Source organism: Bubalus kerabau, chromosome X (genome assembly GCF_029407905.1).
Source record: "Bubalus kerabau isolate K-KA32 ecotype Philippines breed swamp buffalo chromosome X, PCC_UOA_SB_1v2, whole genome shotgun sequence".
NCBI lineage: Eukaryota > Metazoa > Chordata > Mammalia > Artiodactyla > Bovidae > Bubalus > Bubalus kerabau.
Window position 1 is genome coordinate 69,910,907 of NC_073647.1, and position 18,855 is coordinate 69,929,761.

At 40.1% G+C, this 18,855-nt stretch overlaps 1 protein-coding gene across 2 annotated transcripts in view; it reads left to right on the forward strand.

Moving 5' to 3' along the window:
- The window catches only part of MID2 (midline 2), a 104,907-nt gene that overhangs the window by 73,665 nt on the left and 12,387 nt on the right, over positions 1-18,855 (forward strand). For both annotated transcript variants that reach the window (XM_055563909.1, XM_055563910.1), the window contains exons 4-5: positions 2,191-2,298; positions 3,678-3,826. In XM_055563909.1, coding sequence (XP_055419884.1) covers positions 2,191-2,298; positions 3,678-3,826 — 257 coding nt within the window. The remainder of the gene's footprint in view (positions 1-2,190; positions 2,299-3,677; positions 3,827-18,855) is intronic.

Consider the following 18,855-nt stretch of genomic DNA (forward strand, 5'->3'; position numbering starts at 1 on the left):
TCAAGTGAAGCTAGAATTGGTTTTATTAAAAGTAATCAAAATAGTCCCCAAAAATATGAAAGTGAAAGTCACCTAATCATGTCCACCTCTTTGTAACCCTATGGACTGTAACCTGCCAGGTTCCTCTGTCTGTGGAATTCTCTAGGCCACAATACTGGAGTGGGTAGCTGTTACCTTCCCCAGGGGATCTTCCCAACTCAGGAATCAAACCCAGGTCTCCCACATTGTAGATGGATTCTTTACCAACTGAGCCACCAGGGAAGCCCCAAACTTCAGGAAATGACTGAGTGACTTTCATTTTCACTTTCAAATAATATGGCATCCATTTAAATAGATCCTTTTAAAGAGATGAAGCACTACCATAGAAAGCTTCTGCTGGTACTTTAATTAAAAGATCCATAGGGTTGTTTTGATGTTTGAGAGACCTAGTATATAAACTATTCAGGACAGTGCCTGGCATATAGTGAGTGTTAGGTCAAGGTTATTCCAAGGACTGAAATAAAAGAAATAAGGCACCACACCACTGTGTACTATACCATCAGCAGCTATAAATAGGAACTGTCTTATGTCTCCAAATAGTCTCTGCAGAGATCCAGGGAGCACTAGATGAATCTCTGATTCCCACATGAGTGGGAATTCTTTGAGAGGGTGATATCATCTGCCTTGGAAAGGAAGATCCAATTTATGGAGAGGTGAGCAGTCTGAGAAAAAAAATTAGGATGGCCAGAGTGGGACTGTTCATTCAGAATAAATGGAAGCTCTCACTGTGGCATTTCCCCTCTGGCAAGTGAAAATAAACCGAAAGAAGGTTGAAATTCAGCACGCATATTTAATTTCAGTTTAATAGGAAACAGAAAATTGACCAGCAGGGACCTTAGAGGGTGAGAGAGGAGACAGTGGGGCCTAGTGACAGGTATCTTGCTGGGCTTGGAGTACATAAAGGAGCCTCTAAAGAGGGCTAGCAGGTGAAAATGCAGCCCTACCTTGCTAATGAAGCACATCTGACCACTTCAGTTTTGCTGCTCAAGAAATCCATTGTCTATGCCTCAGCTTTTTAGAGCTCTACTCAAATGATCCTTGAATAGACTCTTGGAATGATTGAACTTCCCTCTGTGATGGCTGCTGAAATGGAACTGAACCTTATCTGCCCACCTTGCCAGCCCAGGAGTTTCCCTTGACACATCTTGCTTGAATTCTGTTCTCACCACTTCCCAGCTGGGCAGTCTCTAGCAAGTCACTGAAATTCTTTTAGCCTCGGTTTTCCCATTTGTGAAATGGAAATAAAAACAGCTCCTATATTATAAAGTGGTTATGATAATTATATGAAATAATTTATCTATAAAGTACTTGATACATTGAGTGCTTAAAAGACATAAGTTTGGTTCCTCTTTCTTTCCCTTTACATTTAGGCAGCCCAAAGATCCTCTGTGCTCATTTTAGCCCAGCTAGGGACTTCATATCATCTAATGTCTACAGTAGTAGAAATGGGAAGGAGAAGGCAGTACATGGGAAGACAATGAAGAATGGTGGCTTTTTTTTCACCCTCCCACCCTGACTTTGCAGTAAGGATATTTTGATGTAGTCACTATCCACAAATAGGAAAGGTATTCAGATACTGGACAACCCAGAGTAAGAGATATCTATTAAGACATGATGACAACTGTGTGAAAATACATCTACACAATCATATACTTAATATGAAGATAGAGCTAAACATTCATATATTTTAAAATTAGAAAGGAACAAGGAAAACGGAAAACATTTTTGTTAGGATGGTAGAAATATGTTGTTTTAAGGTTAACCTTAGTATTCTTGTACCTATGGAGAGGGATCCTCTTTCCCTGATATACTTAAATCTTTGTACTCTCTTTGCAAAAGAACAACAGGAGGACAGGGTGCTAGATTAAAGGGAATTGCACAGTGGGAATAATATGCCCCCATCTCATCTGTCCTTCTGCCCAGCTTTCCATTAACCATCATGATCTACCAGAGGCCAGAGACCTTCCTGTCTGTGGTGCTTCAATGCCCTTGCATCATTAATATCACCATCTCTACCCTTCTTCTAGGAGTGGATCTTATGAGGGAGGTATGGAAGAAGTTGTGCATGCTTAGCTGTTAGTCCAAACCTTTGAGAACCTGCAGGGGACAAGGGCAGAAATCACTATGTAACACTCTGGACTTTCTTGGCAGGTGAATACCGCTATGCATGAGGCAAAACTAATGGAAGAATGTGACGAATTGGTAGAGATCATCCAGCAGAGGAAACAAATGATTGCTGTCAAAATCAAAGAGACAAAGGTAAAACAGAGCACTTCAGTGAGACCAAGGCCAAGTTGACTTTACAAAAGTCCAAGTTTCATTCCAATGATTCCAGTTTAAACTTGGATCATGAAAGAAAGAAGATATGGGGGTTTAGGGAGAGAGACAAAGAAGAAGCAATCTTTGGCCTATGGCTCTGAATTCAGAAAAGATGATGGCAGTTTTGTGGTGTTGGAATCATTTCATATTGTGACTTGGTTGGTAGTTACATGGGTATATGTATATGCAAATATCATTGAGTTGTACACTTCAGATTTGGTGCTTTACTCCAAGTCAATACAAAAAGAACTGTGGACCAGAATTATGGAAGGATCATGATTGCCATTGTAAGGACTTAGGGCTTAATCTGAAAGGCATAAGGAAACCATTCTATTCAGTTTCTTATGATGGGAAAAGACTGAAAAATATAGCAGAAGTATTCAGGGTAGATAAGAATATGATGATACTAAAGTCAGGGAAGCAAGTTATGAGGCTTACTGAATGATTCTTGGTATAAGTTGATGAAGGCCTAACCCAGGAAAGTGGCAGCACAAATGGAAGGGAAGAACATAACAGGCATCGCTAGAAAGGAAATGACGGGAATCATCAACCGATTATATATATAAAAAGAATGAAGGAGAGAGAGAGAGAAGACTTCCAGGCTTTTAACATGGGAACTGAAGAATCGTGATCAAGAAGGTGAGGTGTGGGCCTTCATGCAGCTATCTGATTTTATGCTTGTTGGTCTGCTGGTTAGTATAGTGATGATGAGCTCATGCTATGTGTACAATGGGAGAAGCTCTGAGAGTCTGGAGTGATAACCATTACTTTGTGCCATGCTGGGTGGTTCCTTACTAACACAGATATTGAAGTTTCTGAGAACACAGATCTGTGAGCGCACAGGTACGCATGAATGCCTAGAAAGAGAAATATATACATATGAATGTGGATACTCATAAAGAAAAAGGAGGTGTTTTTTATTAAACATATACATGACAATATATTGACAATAAAATGTCAACAGAGGTGATCTCCAGGTGGTAGGGTTTCTTTTTATACTTTTTATTTTCTAAATTTTCTATAATGACCATGCATTGCTTTTATAATCAAAATAATTAATATGATCAATAAAAGAGGAGGTAGGTAACCTAGAGTGTATGACTGAGGGTGTTGCAGGGTAACTAAGCGGGTGGAGGGAGGAGTTGGTGAAACAGACAGGGAGAGTAGGGGGAGAAGGAGAGTGGTTGGTTCAGGGACCATGGGATGTTCATAGGTCTTATTTTTAGAATCACTGCAGCAGATCTCCTTCATGTTGTTTTATCATTTTTAATTAAGCACTGGATATGTTTATCTTGTTTTTCTTTTGCTAATTCTTTAAGGTTATGAAACTGAGAAAATTGGCACAGCAGGTTGCTAATTGCCGCCAGTGTCTTGAACGGTCAACAGTCCTCATCAACCAAGCCGAGCATATCCTGAAGGAAAATGACCAGGCACGGTTTCTCCAGTCTGCAAAAAATATCGCTGAGAGGTGAGTTCCTTATGGTCTTTCAACATGCCTCCTCTTAGGAAAAGGGACCAGCTTGAAGTCACTTAATTCAGTTCAGGCATGTTTGTAGCCGCTGCCACCTGAAGATTTTGCCAGCTGGCTACTTACTAAGCCTCAGTGTGGTAGGTAGCCCTGTGGATTTCTGACGCCCCTTTCTCTGTCTCTGCCACCTCCCAGTTCTTCTTCTTCTTTTTTTTTTTAAATGTTGAAGAATTCCAGTTTTATTCTGTTTTTTCCAAAGTGATTTTTTTAAAACTTTTTATTTTGTATTGGAGTATAGCCAGTTAACAGTGTTGTGATAGTTTCAGGTGAACATCAAAGTGACTCAGCCATACATATTCATGTATCCATTCTCCCCCAAACTGCCCCCCTCCATTCAGAGCCACATAACATTGAGCAAAGTTCCCTGTGCTATACGGTATATTCCCAGTTCTTCTAATACACAGCCAGCCATGCACCCTAGCGATGCCACAGCTCTATGCTACCTAGTCAGACCTGGAGCTTTCTATGTTGGTGTTGGTTTAGGGGCAGAGAAACTTTTGGCCACATACATAGATGCATGCCCTACCTAAGTCTAGACCATAGCACTAGACTCCCTGGGTTTGAATCTTGCCTCTGACCCTAAACTAGTTGGTTGGTCGTAGGGGAGTCACACAACCTCTCTGAGTCTCATTCTCATTCTCTTATTTGCAAATAATAATAGTGCCTATCTCATAAAGTTTTTGTGAGGGTAAAATGAGTTAATATTCATAAAGGTTTAGAATAATGCCCAGCATGTGGACTTTCCTGCTGGTCCAGTGGTTAAGAATCTGCCTGCCAAAGGAGGGGTCATGGATTCAATCCCTGTTTCAGGAAGATTCTACATGCCTTGGGGCAACTGCTGAAGACTGAGCACCCTAAAGCCCATGCCCCACAACAAGAGCAGCATTAGTCTCTCAGTGGTGTCCAACTGTTTGCGACCCCATGGACTGTAACCCTCCAGGCTCCTCCGTCCATGGGATTTTCCAGGTAAGAATACTGGAGTGGGTTGCCATTTCCTTCTCCAGGGGATCTTCCTGAACCAGGGATCAAACCAAGGTCTCCCGCATTGCAGGCCAACTCTTTATCGTCTGAGCCACTAGGGGGCTTCCACAAGAGAAACCACCGCAATTAGAGAGTAGCCCCTGCTCACCACAACTAGAGAAAGCCTGCGTGTGGCAACAAAGACTCAGTGCAGCCAAAAATAATTAATTAAAAAATAATTCCTAGTACCAAATAAATACTCAGTATTCTTATTATTGGAGAGCAGAAATTGCGGATGAGAGGAGATTGCCACTTCTTGCAGTATTACTATTAGCAATATTTGACTGTTTAATTGGGGCTTCCCAGGTGGCTCAGTGGTAAAGAATCAGCTTGACAATGTGAGAGACGCAGAAAATGTGGGTTTGATTCCTGAGTTGGGAAGATTCCCTGGAGGAGAAAATGGCAACCCACTCCAGTATTCTTGCCTGAAAAATCCCATGGATAGAGGAGCTTGGCAGGCTCCTCCATAGGGTCGCAAGGAGTCAGACATGACTGAGTGAGCACACATACATGTTATCTTAATATAAATAACTTTTAAGTGTTTAAGAAGAGTAAATTAGAGGTGAAGAAATGAAAATTCTTTCAGGAAGTTTCCTGTAAAGGGAAAGAGAAAAATATGGTGATAACTAGAAAGAGTATGAGATAAAGGAAGGTTGTAAATTTTTTTTTTTTTTTAGATAGGAGAGACATGAATGAGTTTAAAAGTGGATGTGAGGTCAGCTAGAGATGGGCAAAACTGAAGGTATGGAAAAAAGAAGGTATGTAGCCAAGTAATGGATGTGGATGTTGGTATGCCCAGCAGTTTGGTATGAGAAATTAAAGAATTTATCATTTCATATCTACTCCTCTCTTTGTAAAATAGGAGGCAAAGTCATTTGCTGAGCATGAGCAGGAAGTTAGCAGGGTTCTCTAGCTTTCTGAACATATGGAATACAGTTATAATAATTGCTTTAATGTCTAATTCTAATATCTGGGTGAGTTTCAACTACTTACTTTTTTCTCCTCATTATGGGTTTTATTTTCTTGCCTCTTTGTGTGTCTGTGCTCAGTCTCTTGTGTCCGAATCTTTGCGACCCCATGGACTGTAGCCCACCAGGATCCTCTGTCCATTGTATGTCTGGTTATTTTCTAGTGGATGCTAAACATTGTGAATTTTATCTTATTGGATGCTGTATATTTTTGTATTCCTATAAATATTCCTAAACTTTGTTCTGGGACACAGTTAAATTACTTGAAAATAGCTTGTTCTTTCAGGTCTTGCTTTGAAAATTTGTTAGGTATGATCAAAGCAGTATTTAGTCAGGGGAAGTTTTTCCCCACTACTGAGGCAAGACCCTTCTGAGTACTTTAACAAATGCCCCATGAATCATGAGATTTCCTGGTCTGGCCAGTGGGAACATATGCTATTCCTGGGCCTGTGTAAGCATAAGTATTTGTCCCCTCTAATTTTTTTGGATGGCTCTTTCTCTGGCATTGGACACTTTCCCCCACATGCATTTGTTGATCAGTATTTTGTTGAATACTAGGGGCAAAAGCCCTTTCCAGTTCTCAGAATTCTCTCTGTGCGTTGTCCTCTCTAGTCATATGCCCTGAGAACTTCAACCAGCTTAGTCTCCTTGATTTCTCAGCTGTGTTCTTAATTAGGGACTCCATCAGATACCACCTGATTGCCCCTTCATGTACCATTTTATTACCTTAATTTTTCTGGAACAAATTTTCCCTTAGCTTCCTAAGAAAGAGTACAAGGGAAATACATTTTTGAGAATTTATTGTTTAAAGAATATTTTAAATTTACTTTCTAAATTGAAAGATTGGAAAAACATTTCCTTATTTTTGAAAGCCATGGCTCTATTGTCTCCTAGCTTCCACGTTGTGTTGAGAAGTCCACTAGTTTTTTGATTTCTGATCTTTTGAATGTGACATATATTTTAATATCTGCAGCTTTGAAGGTCTTATCTTTAAGCCGCTTTTCCTGAAATTTCACCAATGTATGTCTTGGTGTGAGTCTTTTATTATTCATTTTTGTTGGGCACTTAAGTGAGTCTTTCCAATTTGAAGACTATTGACTTCTAGTTCTAGGAATTTGTCTTTTATTATTTTCCAATGGCTTCCTCCTCTTCTCCCTTTTCTCTTTCTGGGACTCTTATGAGCCAGATTTCGGACAGCCTAGATTTTCCCTCTAATTTTAAGAAATCTTTTCTTCTACAGTTACAGAAACCAGTAATTGAGAAACCAAGCACCACACTCGGAGAGTTGGAGAATTCAGGTTTATTACACTGGCAGGCCCAGAGGAGTTAACACACTAAGCTCTGAGACCCGAACAAAGGGGTTCTAGAGTTTTTATAGACATACTAGCGGGCAACACTAGCTGCTAATAGGCTGGTTTAAACTAAGGGGTTTCATGTGTGTGGGAACAGGAGTCAAGATGGGGAGGGGGATGCCTGACCTTTACACATACAGGCATAATTAAGCAGGTTTGCAGGGGCAGGGCAATTGCAAAGAGCAGGACAAGGGTGAGCGAGATAAGCTCCAGTTCCTAGTATTATAAGTCCTCACTTTCTGAGACTACGTGACCTAAGTGATCCAGACTTTGCAAGGAGCAAGCTGAGTTACATAGGCAGAACAAGCAGGTTATGTAAAATTTTAACTTTTCCTCTTCATTCTCCCCTCTCAATGCTTCTATCACTTGTAGAAAGCATCATCTCATGTTTTGGTAAGACATTCAGAGCTCCCTATCATTTAGGGGGCTATATTGAACTATTACCACTTATAACATTATGGATTCAATCCATGAGGTTATGAACTGGGTAATTGCATTGGGAATACAAGGGCCAAACAAGAGCACTGCAAAGAGCATGAAGAGAGGACCTATTAAAGGGAGAAACCACGATGCCCGGCTTGTGACATCCAGATATTGTTTCAATCATCCCAGGAATTAGCTAGTTTCTCTCTCCTTTTCATGATTTGTTCCCTTAGCTGTTGGGCCATGTCCCTGACTATTTCTGATTGGTTTACATAAAAGCAGCATTCTTCATTCAAGAAGAGGAAGACTCCTTCCTTTTCAGCTGTCAGTAGGTCTAGCCCTCTCCTATTCTGTAAAACCACCTCAGCCAAGGAGTCTAGTTGGTCCTGTAACTAGTTGGTCCTGTAGCAAAGAGCACAGCAATAATACCAATTAGGGATAGAGGCCAGCATTGACAATGAAAATCCATCGATATTTTGATAGCCGAATCCTCAAGCTTCTGCCGTGCGTTGACCAGTCAGCTGCTGGAGCGTGGCTGGAGCAAGGATGAAGAATCTTCAAGCTTCTTTTTTTTTTCCTTTACAATATTGTATTGGTTTTGCCATACTTCTGCTGTGTGTTGACTAGTCAGCTTCCAGAGTAAAGAGCAGGGCTCAGTGTCCTTCATGGGTGAAGGCTGTTGTCTTTGGAACTGGACCTTGAGGAGGTTTTTGGGGTCCTAAACTGCTTTCCAGGTGTCCTTATCACAGGAAGTAGCTGCCTTCTTGACTCTGGTGTGGTGGATCCAAGGGATGACACGTGTAACTAACAGCAGTAGGAGTTGCCAGGATAACTGTGTGAGGGCCTGTCCAAACTGGCTGAAGTGTTTTGTTTTGTTTTGTTTTTTAATCTAATCTTTAACCCATGCATCATCTCCTGGCTGATAGGGATGAACCCACTTGCCCAAAGGAATGGGTGTCCTTTCTAAGGTTTCTCGGGCAATATGGCAGAAGACTTTTCCAGGGCTGAAAGGTGTCAGGACATCTCCAGGTCAGCTAGTTGTTGGTGGTCTCCCTTGAGCTTTTTTTTTTTTTTTTATCACTGGGGGTGGTCTCCCATATAAGATCTCAAGGGGAGAATAGCCTGAGGACCTCGGGGTGCATTTACAGAGGGAGATGAGAGTCCACAGAATGATAAGGCAGCTTGTTCTAGCATTGTCTGGGTGTTGGCCAGGGGATATTCTTGTTGTACTACTACTTGGAGAAACAAACCTAACAAGAAAATTAAAGATATATGGCCCAAAGATTAATAGATGTAGAAAAGCTGCTGGGGGGCTAGCCAGGAGAACCAGGTCCAGGCATTGATTCGTGACATTAGTGTTTCTCTAAGTATGAGAAGATGCAAGAATTTGGACTCATAAAAATCTTTACTGAAAACATCTGACTATCTTAAGGCCTGTTTTGTTTTGTTTTGTTTTGTTTTTGGTTTTCCCAGAGCACAGAGTGTCTTATTTTTTGTCTCCACCCTGAACTCCTTTTAAGGCGGTGTTGAAGATTAACATCTTATAGTGGTCATGATTTAATCTTTTTTTTTTTTTTTTGAGTGCTACTAATTTGATGTTTATTAGCAGGTGACATTTGATCCAGATTTGATTTTATTTTATTTTATTATTTATTTTTTTAAATTTAATTTTATTTTTAAACCTCAAACACTGTATTTGTAGAGGCAGCTGGCACGGGCCAACTTTCAGTCAGCAGGGCCCCTTCATAGCCATATATTTGACCATGTTTTGGGGGCATTTCATGGTCATTGTGTCCCGCGGTGCTGGGAGGGCTCATTCCCAGGTCTAACAAGGATTCCATTGAGAGGCCACTCAATGTGTGTTGTCACTATCCAGGCCTTTTAAGTAGTGAAAGTGTCTGGACCATACCTGTCTTACTAGCCTCTTGGTCCAGGAAAATATTTCCTCTTGTTGCTTCTTCCCATATCTAGAGTTACACTATTACAATTACACTATTACTATTACAATTCTTGATCTCATATGGAACTGCATATCAGCATTTTATCACAGGCTCAGTCATACATTTGGTAACGTAAGAAATAATCTTCTGAAGCAGGCTACATAGAAAATAATATAGCTAGCAGTTATTAGTAAGGTTGCAAGCAAGAATTTAAGTCAAAAACTTTCATTGGGTATAGCCCAGTATATCTCAGGTCATCTGAGTCAGTTAAATGATTATAGCCAAGTGTTTATCTCCTGGTTGTACATCATGGAGCATCTGACCTTTATCCAAAGATTGGTTACTGAGATAAGCTTTAGAAACAATCTTAGAGTATCTTTTTAAATAACTTAATTAAACCTTTTAGCAATATAACATCAGTTCAGTTCAGTCGCTCAGTTGTGTCCAACTCTTTGGGACTCCATGGACTGCAGCATGCAGTCCATCACCTCCCTGCCCATCACCAACTCCCTGTCCATCACCAACTCCAAGAGTTCACTCAAACTCATGCCCACTGAGTCAGTGATGCCATCCAACCATCTCATCCTCTGTTGTCCCCTTCTCCTCCTGCCCTGAATCTTTCCCAGCATCAGGGTCTATTCAAATGAGTCAACTCTTCGCATGAGGTGGCCAAAGTATTGGAGTTTCAGCTTCAGCATCAGTCCTTCCAATCAACACCCAGGACTGATCTCCTTTAGAATGGACTGGTTGGATCTCCTTGCAGTCCAAGGGACTCTCAAGAGTCTTCTCCAACACCACAGTTCAAAAGCATCAATTCTTCAGTGCTCAGCTTTCTTCACAGTCCAACTCTCACATCCATACATGACCACTGGAAAAACCATAGCCTTGACTAGACAGACCTTTGTTGGCAAAGTAATATCTCTGCTTTTTAATATGTTGTCTAGGTTGGTCATAACTTTCCTTCCAAGGAGTAAGCATCTTTTAATTTCATGGCTGTAATCACCATCTGCAGTGATTTTGGAGCCCCCCAAAATAAAATCAGCCACTGTTTCCACTGTTTCTCCATCTATTTGCCATGAAGTGATGGGACCAGATGCCATGATCTTTGTTTTCTGAATGTTGAGCTTTAAGCCAACTTTTTCACTCTCCTCTTATACTTTGAAGAGGCTCTTTAGTTCTTCTTTACTTTCTGCCTTAAGGGTGATGTCATCTGCATATCTGAGGTTATTGATATTCCAGCAATCTTGATTCCAGCTTGTGCTTCATCCAGCCCAGCGTTTCTCATGATGTGCTCTGCATATAAGTTAAATAAGCAGGGTGACAATATTCAGCCTTGACATATTTTCCTATTTGGAACCAGTCTGTTGTTCCATGTCCAGTTCTGACTGTTGCTTCTTGACCTGCATACAGATTTTTCAAGAGGCAGGTCAGGTGGTCTGATATTCTCATCTCTTTAAGAATTTTCCACAGTTTATTGTGATCCACACATTCAAAGGCTTTGGCATAGTCATTAAAGCAGAAATATATGTTTTCTGGAACTCTCTTGCTTTTTTGATGATCCAGCAGATGTTGGCAATTTGATTTCTGGTTCCTCTGCCTTTTCTAAAACCAGCTGGAGCATCTGGAAATTCATGGTTCACGTATTGTTGAAGCCTGGCTTAGAGAATTTTGAGCATTACTTTGCTAGTGTGTGAGATAAGTGCAATTGTGCAGTAGTTTGAGCATTCTTTGGCATTGCCTTTCTTAGGGATTGGAATGAAAACTGACCTTTTCCAGTCCTGTGGCCACTGCTGAGTTTTCCAAATTTGCTGGCATATTGAGGGCAGCACCTTCACAGCATCATCTTTATATAACATAACATAACCTAACCTAACAATATAACATATTAACATATTACATATTAACATATTATATACTATATATAATATATTAACATATAACATTATCATATAAAACATTAACATATAACATATTAACAATATAACATAGCACTATAACATGACAAGGAACTATCTCAGAAGTGAGTCTTAGTAAGCACAGACCTTAATTAACAAAACTAGAACTTAATATTCAGTGAAACATTTTTTTTTTTGAGAACTCATTGTGAGGACATAACACTGTAGCCAGGGAAGGCTTTAGCCCATCAGATAAAAATGAGGTCTGTCAGGGAGCCGGGAAAAGCCAAGTGGCCATCTTGGTTTTCCCATAGCCCTGGCTCTTGGATTTTCAGCTGTTGTTTATCCATTTTTAATTTCCTGATTTAGGAGCAGACTATTGCCATGTTTTAAGGACATCAACATAGCAAAAGTCTAACTGTGAGGGGTTACTTTTTTGTAGAAGCAGAATGAACTTTGTCTACATGTACCATAATCGTAAATAGTGTTTATTTACTTCACCAAAGTAACAAAAAGATTTTAAGAACAAATATAAATCACTTAAAGGCAAAGACAATCATAATCTGTTATCGAAAGCTGCATTCTAAGAAAACTTTGTTCTCTAAACAGAGAGAAGACCAAATTCCAGTCTGGTACCAGCTTACTGTTAATAACAAAATTTGTTTACCTGCTTAATCTTAGAAAGTCTTTTCCATAAATTTTGAAGAACTAGCAGTATTCTTCTAAAGGCATGAGAGTAAAACCATAGAAGGCATGTTTAAAATCTGACCAATTGCAATTGACCAAGAAACCTGGTCATTGTCGTGATATGTAACACTTTAATATGATAACTAGAATTATAATTGACCATATTTTATCAGGGCATATCAGATCTATATGAATTTTACACAATTTTAGGATATCGATATTTGTAACATCAACCATACATTTTAACCTGAAAAGATTTCTCATCCCTTTAAAGTACTTCCCATGTAATTTAACATGTCCAGTAAACCAAGGTAGCTTAATAGCTCTTTGGGATGTCTCAGGGGCCCTCTGAAGCATCCCAAAGTTAGCTAGAAGTCAAGTTATTTAGGAAGTTTTGTCAATAAATGTCAAAAGGGTTTATAACACTCAGTCAGGTAGGATTATATAAGTTACTGTGAAATAATGGTTATTCACTTAGCCAAAGTTAACAAAAGATTTCAAAGGCAAATGTAAAACAGATCAATTAATAGGTAAAGAAACTTAAATCTATTATTAAAAGCAGTTCACCATCTGAAGAAAGTATGTCCTCTTATCAGAGAGAAAGGCCAAATTCAAGTTTTTGCACCAGCTTACTTTAAACTCATTTAGGTAAACTTAATTAAATTAATTTTAAACTTAGTCAGTCCTAACCATGCACAAAACTTTTTTTCAGGGTCCACTTTCCACAAACTTTCTGTAAACACAGCCACCTGCAAGTCAGATCTACTTTCTTTTTCCTTTATAAAATGTAATTTTATTTTTTATATCTTCTTTATTAAAAACATACATCTTCCTTATTAGATTAGCAAACAGACATTGATACTAGATATTTAATATTGAATATTTCCCGGTTTTCATGAATCTGACATTTATTTAGGTTAATTTTTCTTGTATTTATAATTGTTTGATTTGTAAGCACTTATTTTTCTTTAGGCCAATTAAATTAGAACTCATTTACAACTTCAACAATATAAGAAAAAAACAAAGACATACACTGAGACATACATAAATCCAGACAGACAGACTGACAGAGATCTTATAGTTTTCTGTTTGAGATTTAAAATATCTCTTTGACCCCTTTTTTTTTCCTTTGCTTGAAGTTCTAGTTTGCCCAAGGCTGAGATCTCAGGCAAAGTGAGTGGGCTGTGTATTTCAAGGACATGGAAAGTGTTAACTTTAAGTTTTTTCCTAGGCAGGCCTTTTAACAAGCTAGTTGTTTTTAATTACATATGCAAAAAGAATTGGTTTTGCAGTTTCCAAAAAGAAAAATTTCTCTCACTCCATTTAATCAGCAATCATGCACTCGCAACCATCCAGAGGCTATCACAATGCCTCTCTTCTCCTGAGTTCCCTATCTGATGCTCCCTTCCTGGGAGCTCCAAGGAGGTGATCAGTCTCCCCTTCTGCCCGTTGGGGTAGCACCTGCCTGGGGACTGGCCCCAGGGCCTTACCTGATCCTATGGCCATTCCTGGTGTGTTGGTCTGTCCCGCCAATGAGTCCAGTCAGGGCTTGGCCATCTGGAGAGTCAGACGCCTGTGCAAAAGAGAACCCCAAATACCGTCAGGTGGTGCACCTCCTTGTTTGTCTCTCCACTCAATTCCACTTGAAGTGGCTTCCTTCACTCCAGCCCGACCGAGCCACCAGTCTGGCAGCTCAAGGGGCTGGTGTGGTTGAAATCTCACTGGGGCCTCCAGAAATGTGGCAGAAACCAGTAATCAAGAAACCAAGCACCACACTCAGAGAGCTGGAGAACTCAGGTTTATTACACTGGTGGGCCCAGAGGAGTTAACACTCCAGGCTCTGCTGCTGCTGCTGCTGCTATGTCGCTTCAGTCGTGTCCGACTCTGTGCGACCCCACAGACGGCAGCCCACCAGGCTCCCCCGTCCCTGGGATTCTCCAGGCAAGAACACTGGAGTGGGTTGCCATTTCCTTCTCCAGTGCATGAAAGTGAAAAGAGAAAGTGAAGTCACTCAGTCGTGTCCGACTCCTAGCGACCCCATGGACTGGAGCCCACCAGGCTCCTCGGTCCATGGGATTTTCCAGGCAAGAGTACTGGAGTGGGGTGCCATTGCCAAGCTCTGAGCCCCGAACCAATGGGTTCCAGAGTTTTTATAGACAGACTAGTGGGCAACACTAGCTGCTAATAGGCTGGTTTAAACTAAGGGGTTTCCTGTGCATGGGAACAGGAGTCAAGATGGGGAGGGGGGTGCCTGACCTTTCCACAGACAGGCATGATTAAGCAGGTTTTCAGGGGCTGAGCAATTGCGAAGAGCTGGACAAGGGTGAGTGAGATAAGCTCCAGTTCCTAGTATTATAAGTCCCCACTTTCTGAGACTACATGACCTAAGTGACCCAGACTTTGCAAGGAGCAAGCTGAGTTACAAAGGCAGAATGAGCAGGAGGTTATGTAAAATTTTAACTTTTGTTCTTCACTACTTTCCGTGACTTTATCTTCTAGGTCTAAGATGTTTCCTTTATTTTTCATTCAATGCTTCTATTACATTTTTAATATAAGGATTCATATTTTTATTAATAAGAGCTCGTTCTTGATCCTTGCTTCTTTTTTAGCATTCTGTCCTTGCTTTATGTATACAAACTTCAATAAGTCCCCTACATACGAATGAGTTCCATTCTGAGAGCATGTTCATAAGTCCAAATTATACATCCAACAAAGTTAGCCTAGGTACCCAATTAACATAATTGGCTGCTGCTGCTAAGTCACTTCAGTCATGTCCGACTCTGTGCGACCCCTGAGACGGCAGCCCACCAGGCTCCCCCGTCCCTGGGATTCTCCAGGCAAGAACACTGGAGTGGGTTGCCATTTCCTTCTCCAATGCATGAAAGTGAAAAGTGAAAGTGAAGTTGCCCAGTCGTGTCCGACTCTGAGCGACCCTATAGACTGCAGCCTACCAGGCTCTTCCGTCCATGGGATTTTCCAGGCAAGAGTACTGGAGTGGGGTGCCATTGCCTTCTCCGACATAATTGGCTACACAGTACTATACTGTAGTAGGTTTGTGATACTTTCCACATAAATAATACACAGAAACAAACAAAAAATAATGAATTTTTAATCTTACAGTACAGTACCTTGAGAAGTACAGTAGAACAGTACAACAGCTGGCATACAGGGGGCTGGCATCAAGTGAACAGGTAAGAGTTACTGACTGGAAGAGGGAGAGGGGGTGCGAGATGGTAGGGCTGAAGGATTGTCAGCAATAGAGATGTAGGGCAAGCTACAGTTTCACTCACACCTGACGCTGATGGAACTTACATTCACATGTTTGAAAGTTCGCAACTTGAAGGTTTGTATGTAGGGGACTTACTGTATTTATCTTCCTGATGATATTAATGATCATTAAAAATGTCTTCTTCTAAACTGCATTGTCTTGGTTTCCTCCATGTTCCATTTCTCTGTTAGTTTCTGTCTTTCCCTAAATGTTTGGGGAGCTTTTCGCTGCCTTTTTGAATTTAAGCACTAAAAGGTGATTGGAATATCTGAGAGAATGAGAACATTTTGTTGCTTGGTGAGCTTTGCTATAGGATTTTAAGGCGGGATGTTAGATTTTTAGTGAGTGGACCCCGTGTGTGTTAGTTCTGTAGGTGTTTTCTCTTGGCTTAGTTAGCCCTGGAAGGAACCCACCAATCTCCTGCTTCTGGGAGTGAGGGGAGCAATGAAGGGTACAAGTCTGACTGCCACTATTCCAGGAGCCCAGCAGGGAAAGGGTTTTAGGACTGCTTTTAGTTTGGCATCAGGATGAGAGAGGCATAGTCTCTGGTTGAGTGGATCTGACAGTGTAGCTGTTTCTCATGCAAACCTTCAACTGTCTGTGACATTAAATCAGCTTCATCTTGTTGCCTTCTTGATCCAGCTTTCTCTGCTCTGTGGTTGGTTACCACTCATCCATTCCCTTTCTAGTTTCCAAACATTTGTTGACAATATCTTACTTGCATCTCTTTTTCCATTCCCTTTGTCTTTGTGGGTTCACGGTGGTTTTTTTTTTTTTTTTCCCTTTGACTGTCATTTAAGTGGAATTTCATGAGAGCAGAGATAAAACATATTTAGACCACTGCATGTTATCATACCCACTCAGTCTTCAACTCCCTGAAATGTCTTCTGCCACTACCACACTACTGAAAGTATTCTTTTCAGGGTCACCTGATGAATAACTTGTTGCTGAATTATAATAGACATTTCTTTGTTTTATCTTACTGTTTCATCTTGCTTGGTCTCTTAGCATTTGTCCCTACTGACCGTTTTTACTTGAAATTTCTCTGCCCTTAGCTTGAGAACACTCCTGGTTTTCCCTCTACATATCTGGTTTCATTTGCCTTTGTGAGCAACTCTTCCTTGACCTATCCCCTTAATGCTGTTGTTCTTTGTGCTTCTGTCTTAAGCTGTTTTCTTTTCTTATTGCATATTCTCCCTGTTGCAGACTTGTAGTTCCTAGGGTTTTGGTTACCATCTAGCTGTTGATGATTCCTAGCTCTCTATATCTAAATCTTATTTTCATGGGCTCAAGTATAGCCTCTGTGGTAGGTGGAATAGATAGCTAATTCTGGTATGGCTTGAGAATAATCTACATAACCTAAATATCTTTCTCACTGGTCTCTCTCACAGGGTCTGAAATTCTTCCTCACAATTAATCATTGTTACGTATTAAGAACCAGGACTTCAGTTAAAATAAAATTTTAACTGAGAGAGCTTTTCCTTCCCCCTTACTAATGACTGACAGCTCAGTTGGTAAAGAATCTGCCTGCAATGCAGGAAACCTCAGGTTGATTCTTGGGTCAGGAAGATTCCCCTGGAGAAGGGATAGGCTACCCACTCCAGTATTCTTGGGCTTCCCTGGTGGCTCAGATGGTAAAGAATCTGCCTGCAGTGTGGGAGACCTGGGTTCTATCCCTGGGCTAAGAAGATCCCTTGGAGGAGGACATGGCAAACCTCTCCAGTATTCTTGCCTGGAGAATCCCATGAACAGAGAAGCCTGGCAGGCTACAGTTTATGGGGTCGCAAAGAGTTGGACACGACTGAGTGACTAAGCACAGTACATGCCAATTTAATTAAAATTCTCTGTACCTAAAATGTTGCCCTTTAGTTAATGAAAGGCATTTTAGTGTGGTTTATATATAATGCTAAATAAAGAATATTTAAGCTGTTTATAGATTATCCATTTTTATAGATAATCTATAAGGTCAGTTGTTTTTAAAATTCAGCGTGACAAGATACAGTAGCAAACTTTGCTTTACTAAGTCAGACCAAGTTATAATTCAGAATTGTCTTTTAAACAGCTATCCAAAAACAACACACAACTGTAGAACTGCTGTATATGTGTGATTAGTAATGGTGCTTTAGCCAACTCAGTTAGAAGGATTAAATTAGAGGAGATATACCAGCAGCACAAACTTTGTAAATTATGTGATCATAAGGCTTAAGAATTAAAACCAAACTCATAGACTAAAAAATTTTTATAAATTAGAACTGTACTATCAAAGAATATTTACATTTGAACCTATTTTCACATGTAATGCTAAATTTGGCCTCCAAAATCTGAGTCATTTTCAGTCCTAATAAAAATATGTAGGCTTATTTAATAGAGACATGAAAAGCTGCTATGATGCGTTTATTTATAATTATAAATGCTATCTCATTTTACTTTACATTTCTTTGATTTCTCATGTAGTTGGGATTTTAAATATATTGTTGGCTATTCATTTTCATGTTTATGAATTAACTTTCTGTTTTATTTGTCTATACTTCTTCTGTCACCACTTTACTTTCTGCTCATTCCCAGACAACTGAAAAACCTGATCTGCCTCTGGTTTTGACCCCCTCCAGCCCATCCACTGCAGCTGGAGTATTGTTCTTGAAATATAAATTTGCACTCATCACTCCTCTGCCTAAAATGCTTCAGGGGCTCTCATTACATTAGTCTTTCACTTGTTTATCCTGGCCTGAAATTTATTCCCGCAACATCTCTATTTTCAGAAACAGCCAAAAGCTATTGTTGTAGATGTGTAACAGGGTATCCGTGCATGAGGAGATGTATTTGTTTAACTCCTCATCCCCTTATAACTAGTTCACCATACAAGTTTCCTCTCTGGTCGTCCTACATTCAGTGCCTCTTCTCTCCACTCTAAGGTGCATACTGTTGCCACGTTAATGTTTCTTTCCATACTGTTATTTGCATGCTCAAGAATTCTCACTGGCTCTGATTCAGGTCAGGCACAGGGCCTAAATATGTATGTTTCAATCAAAGCTCAGAGATAATTCTGATGTGGAATAATTTTTGAGAATTGCTGAGGTATGTAAAAATATACCTTAATTTTTTTTTTTAAAGTAAATGTCTACATGGTTAAGGGTATAGAGTTTAGAATCCAATGAACATGGGTTCAGTTATATTTCTTTTTTTCTGACCCTTGTGTGACCTTGAGCAAGTTCCTTAACCTTACTATGTCTCGTTTACAAAATGGAAATAACATTTGCTACATAGGGTTATGGTAAGGAGTAACTTAGATAATGTGTGTAAAGTGCATGCATGGTGTCTTATACATACTGAATGCCCAATAAAAGTTACCATTTGTGGTGGTGGTGTTAGTCATTCAACAATTAGTTATTCACTATGTGTCCAACACTGTGTTAGGG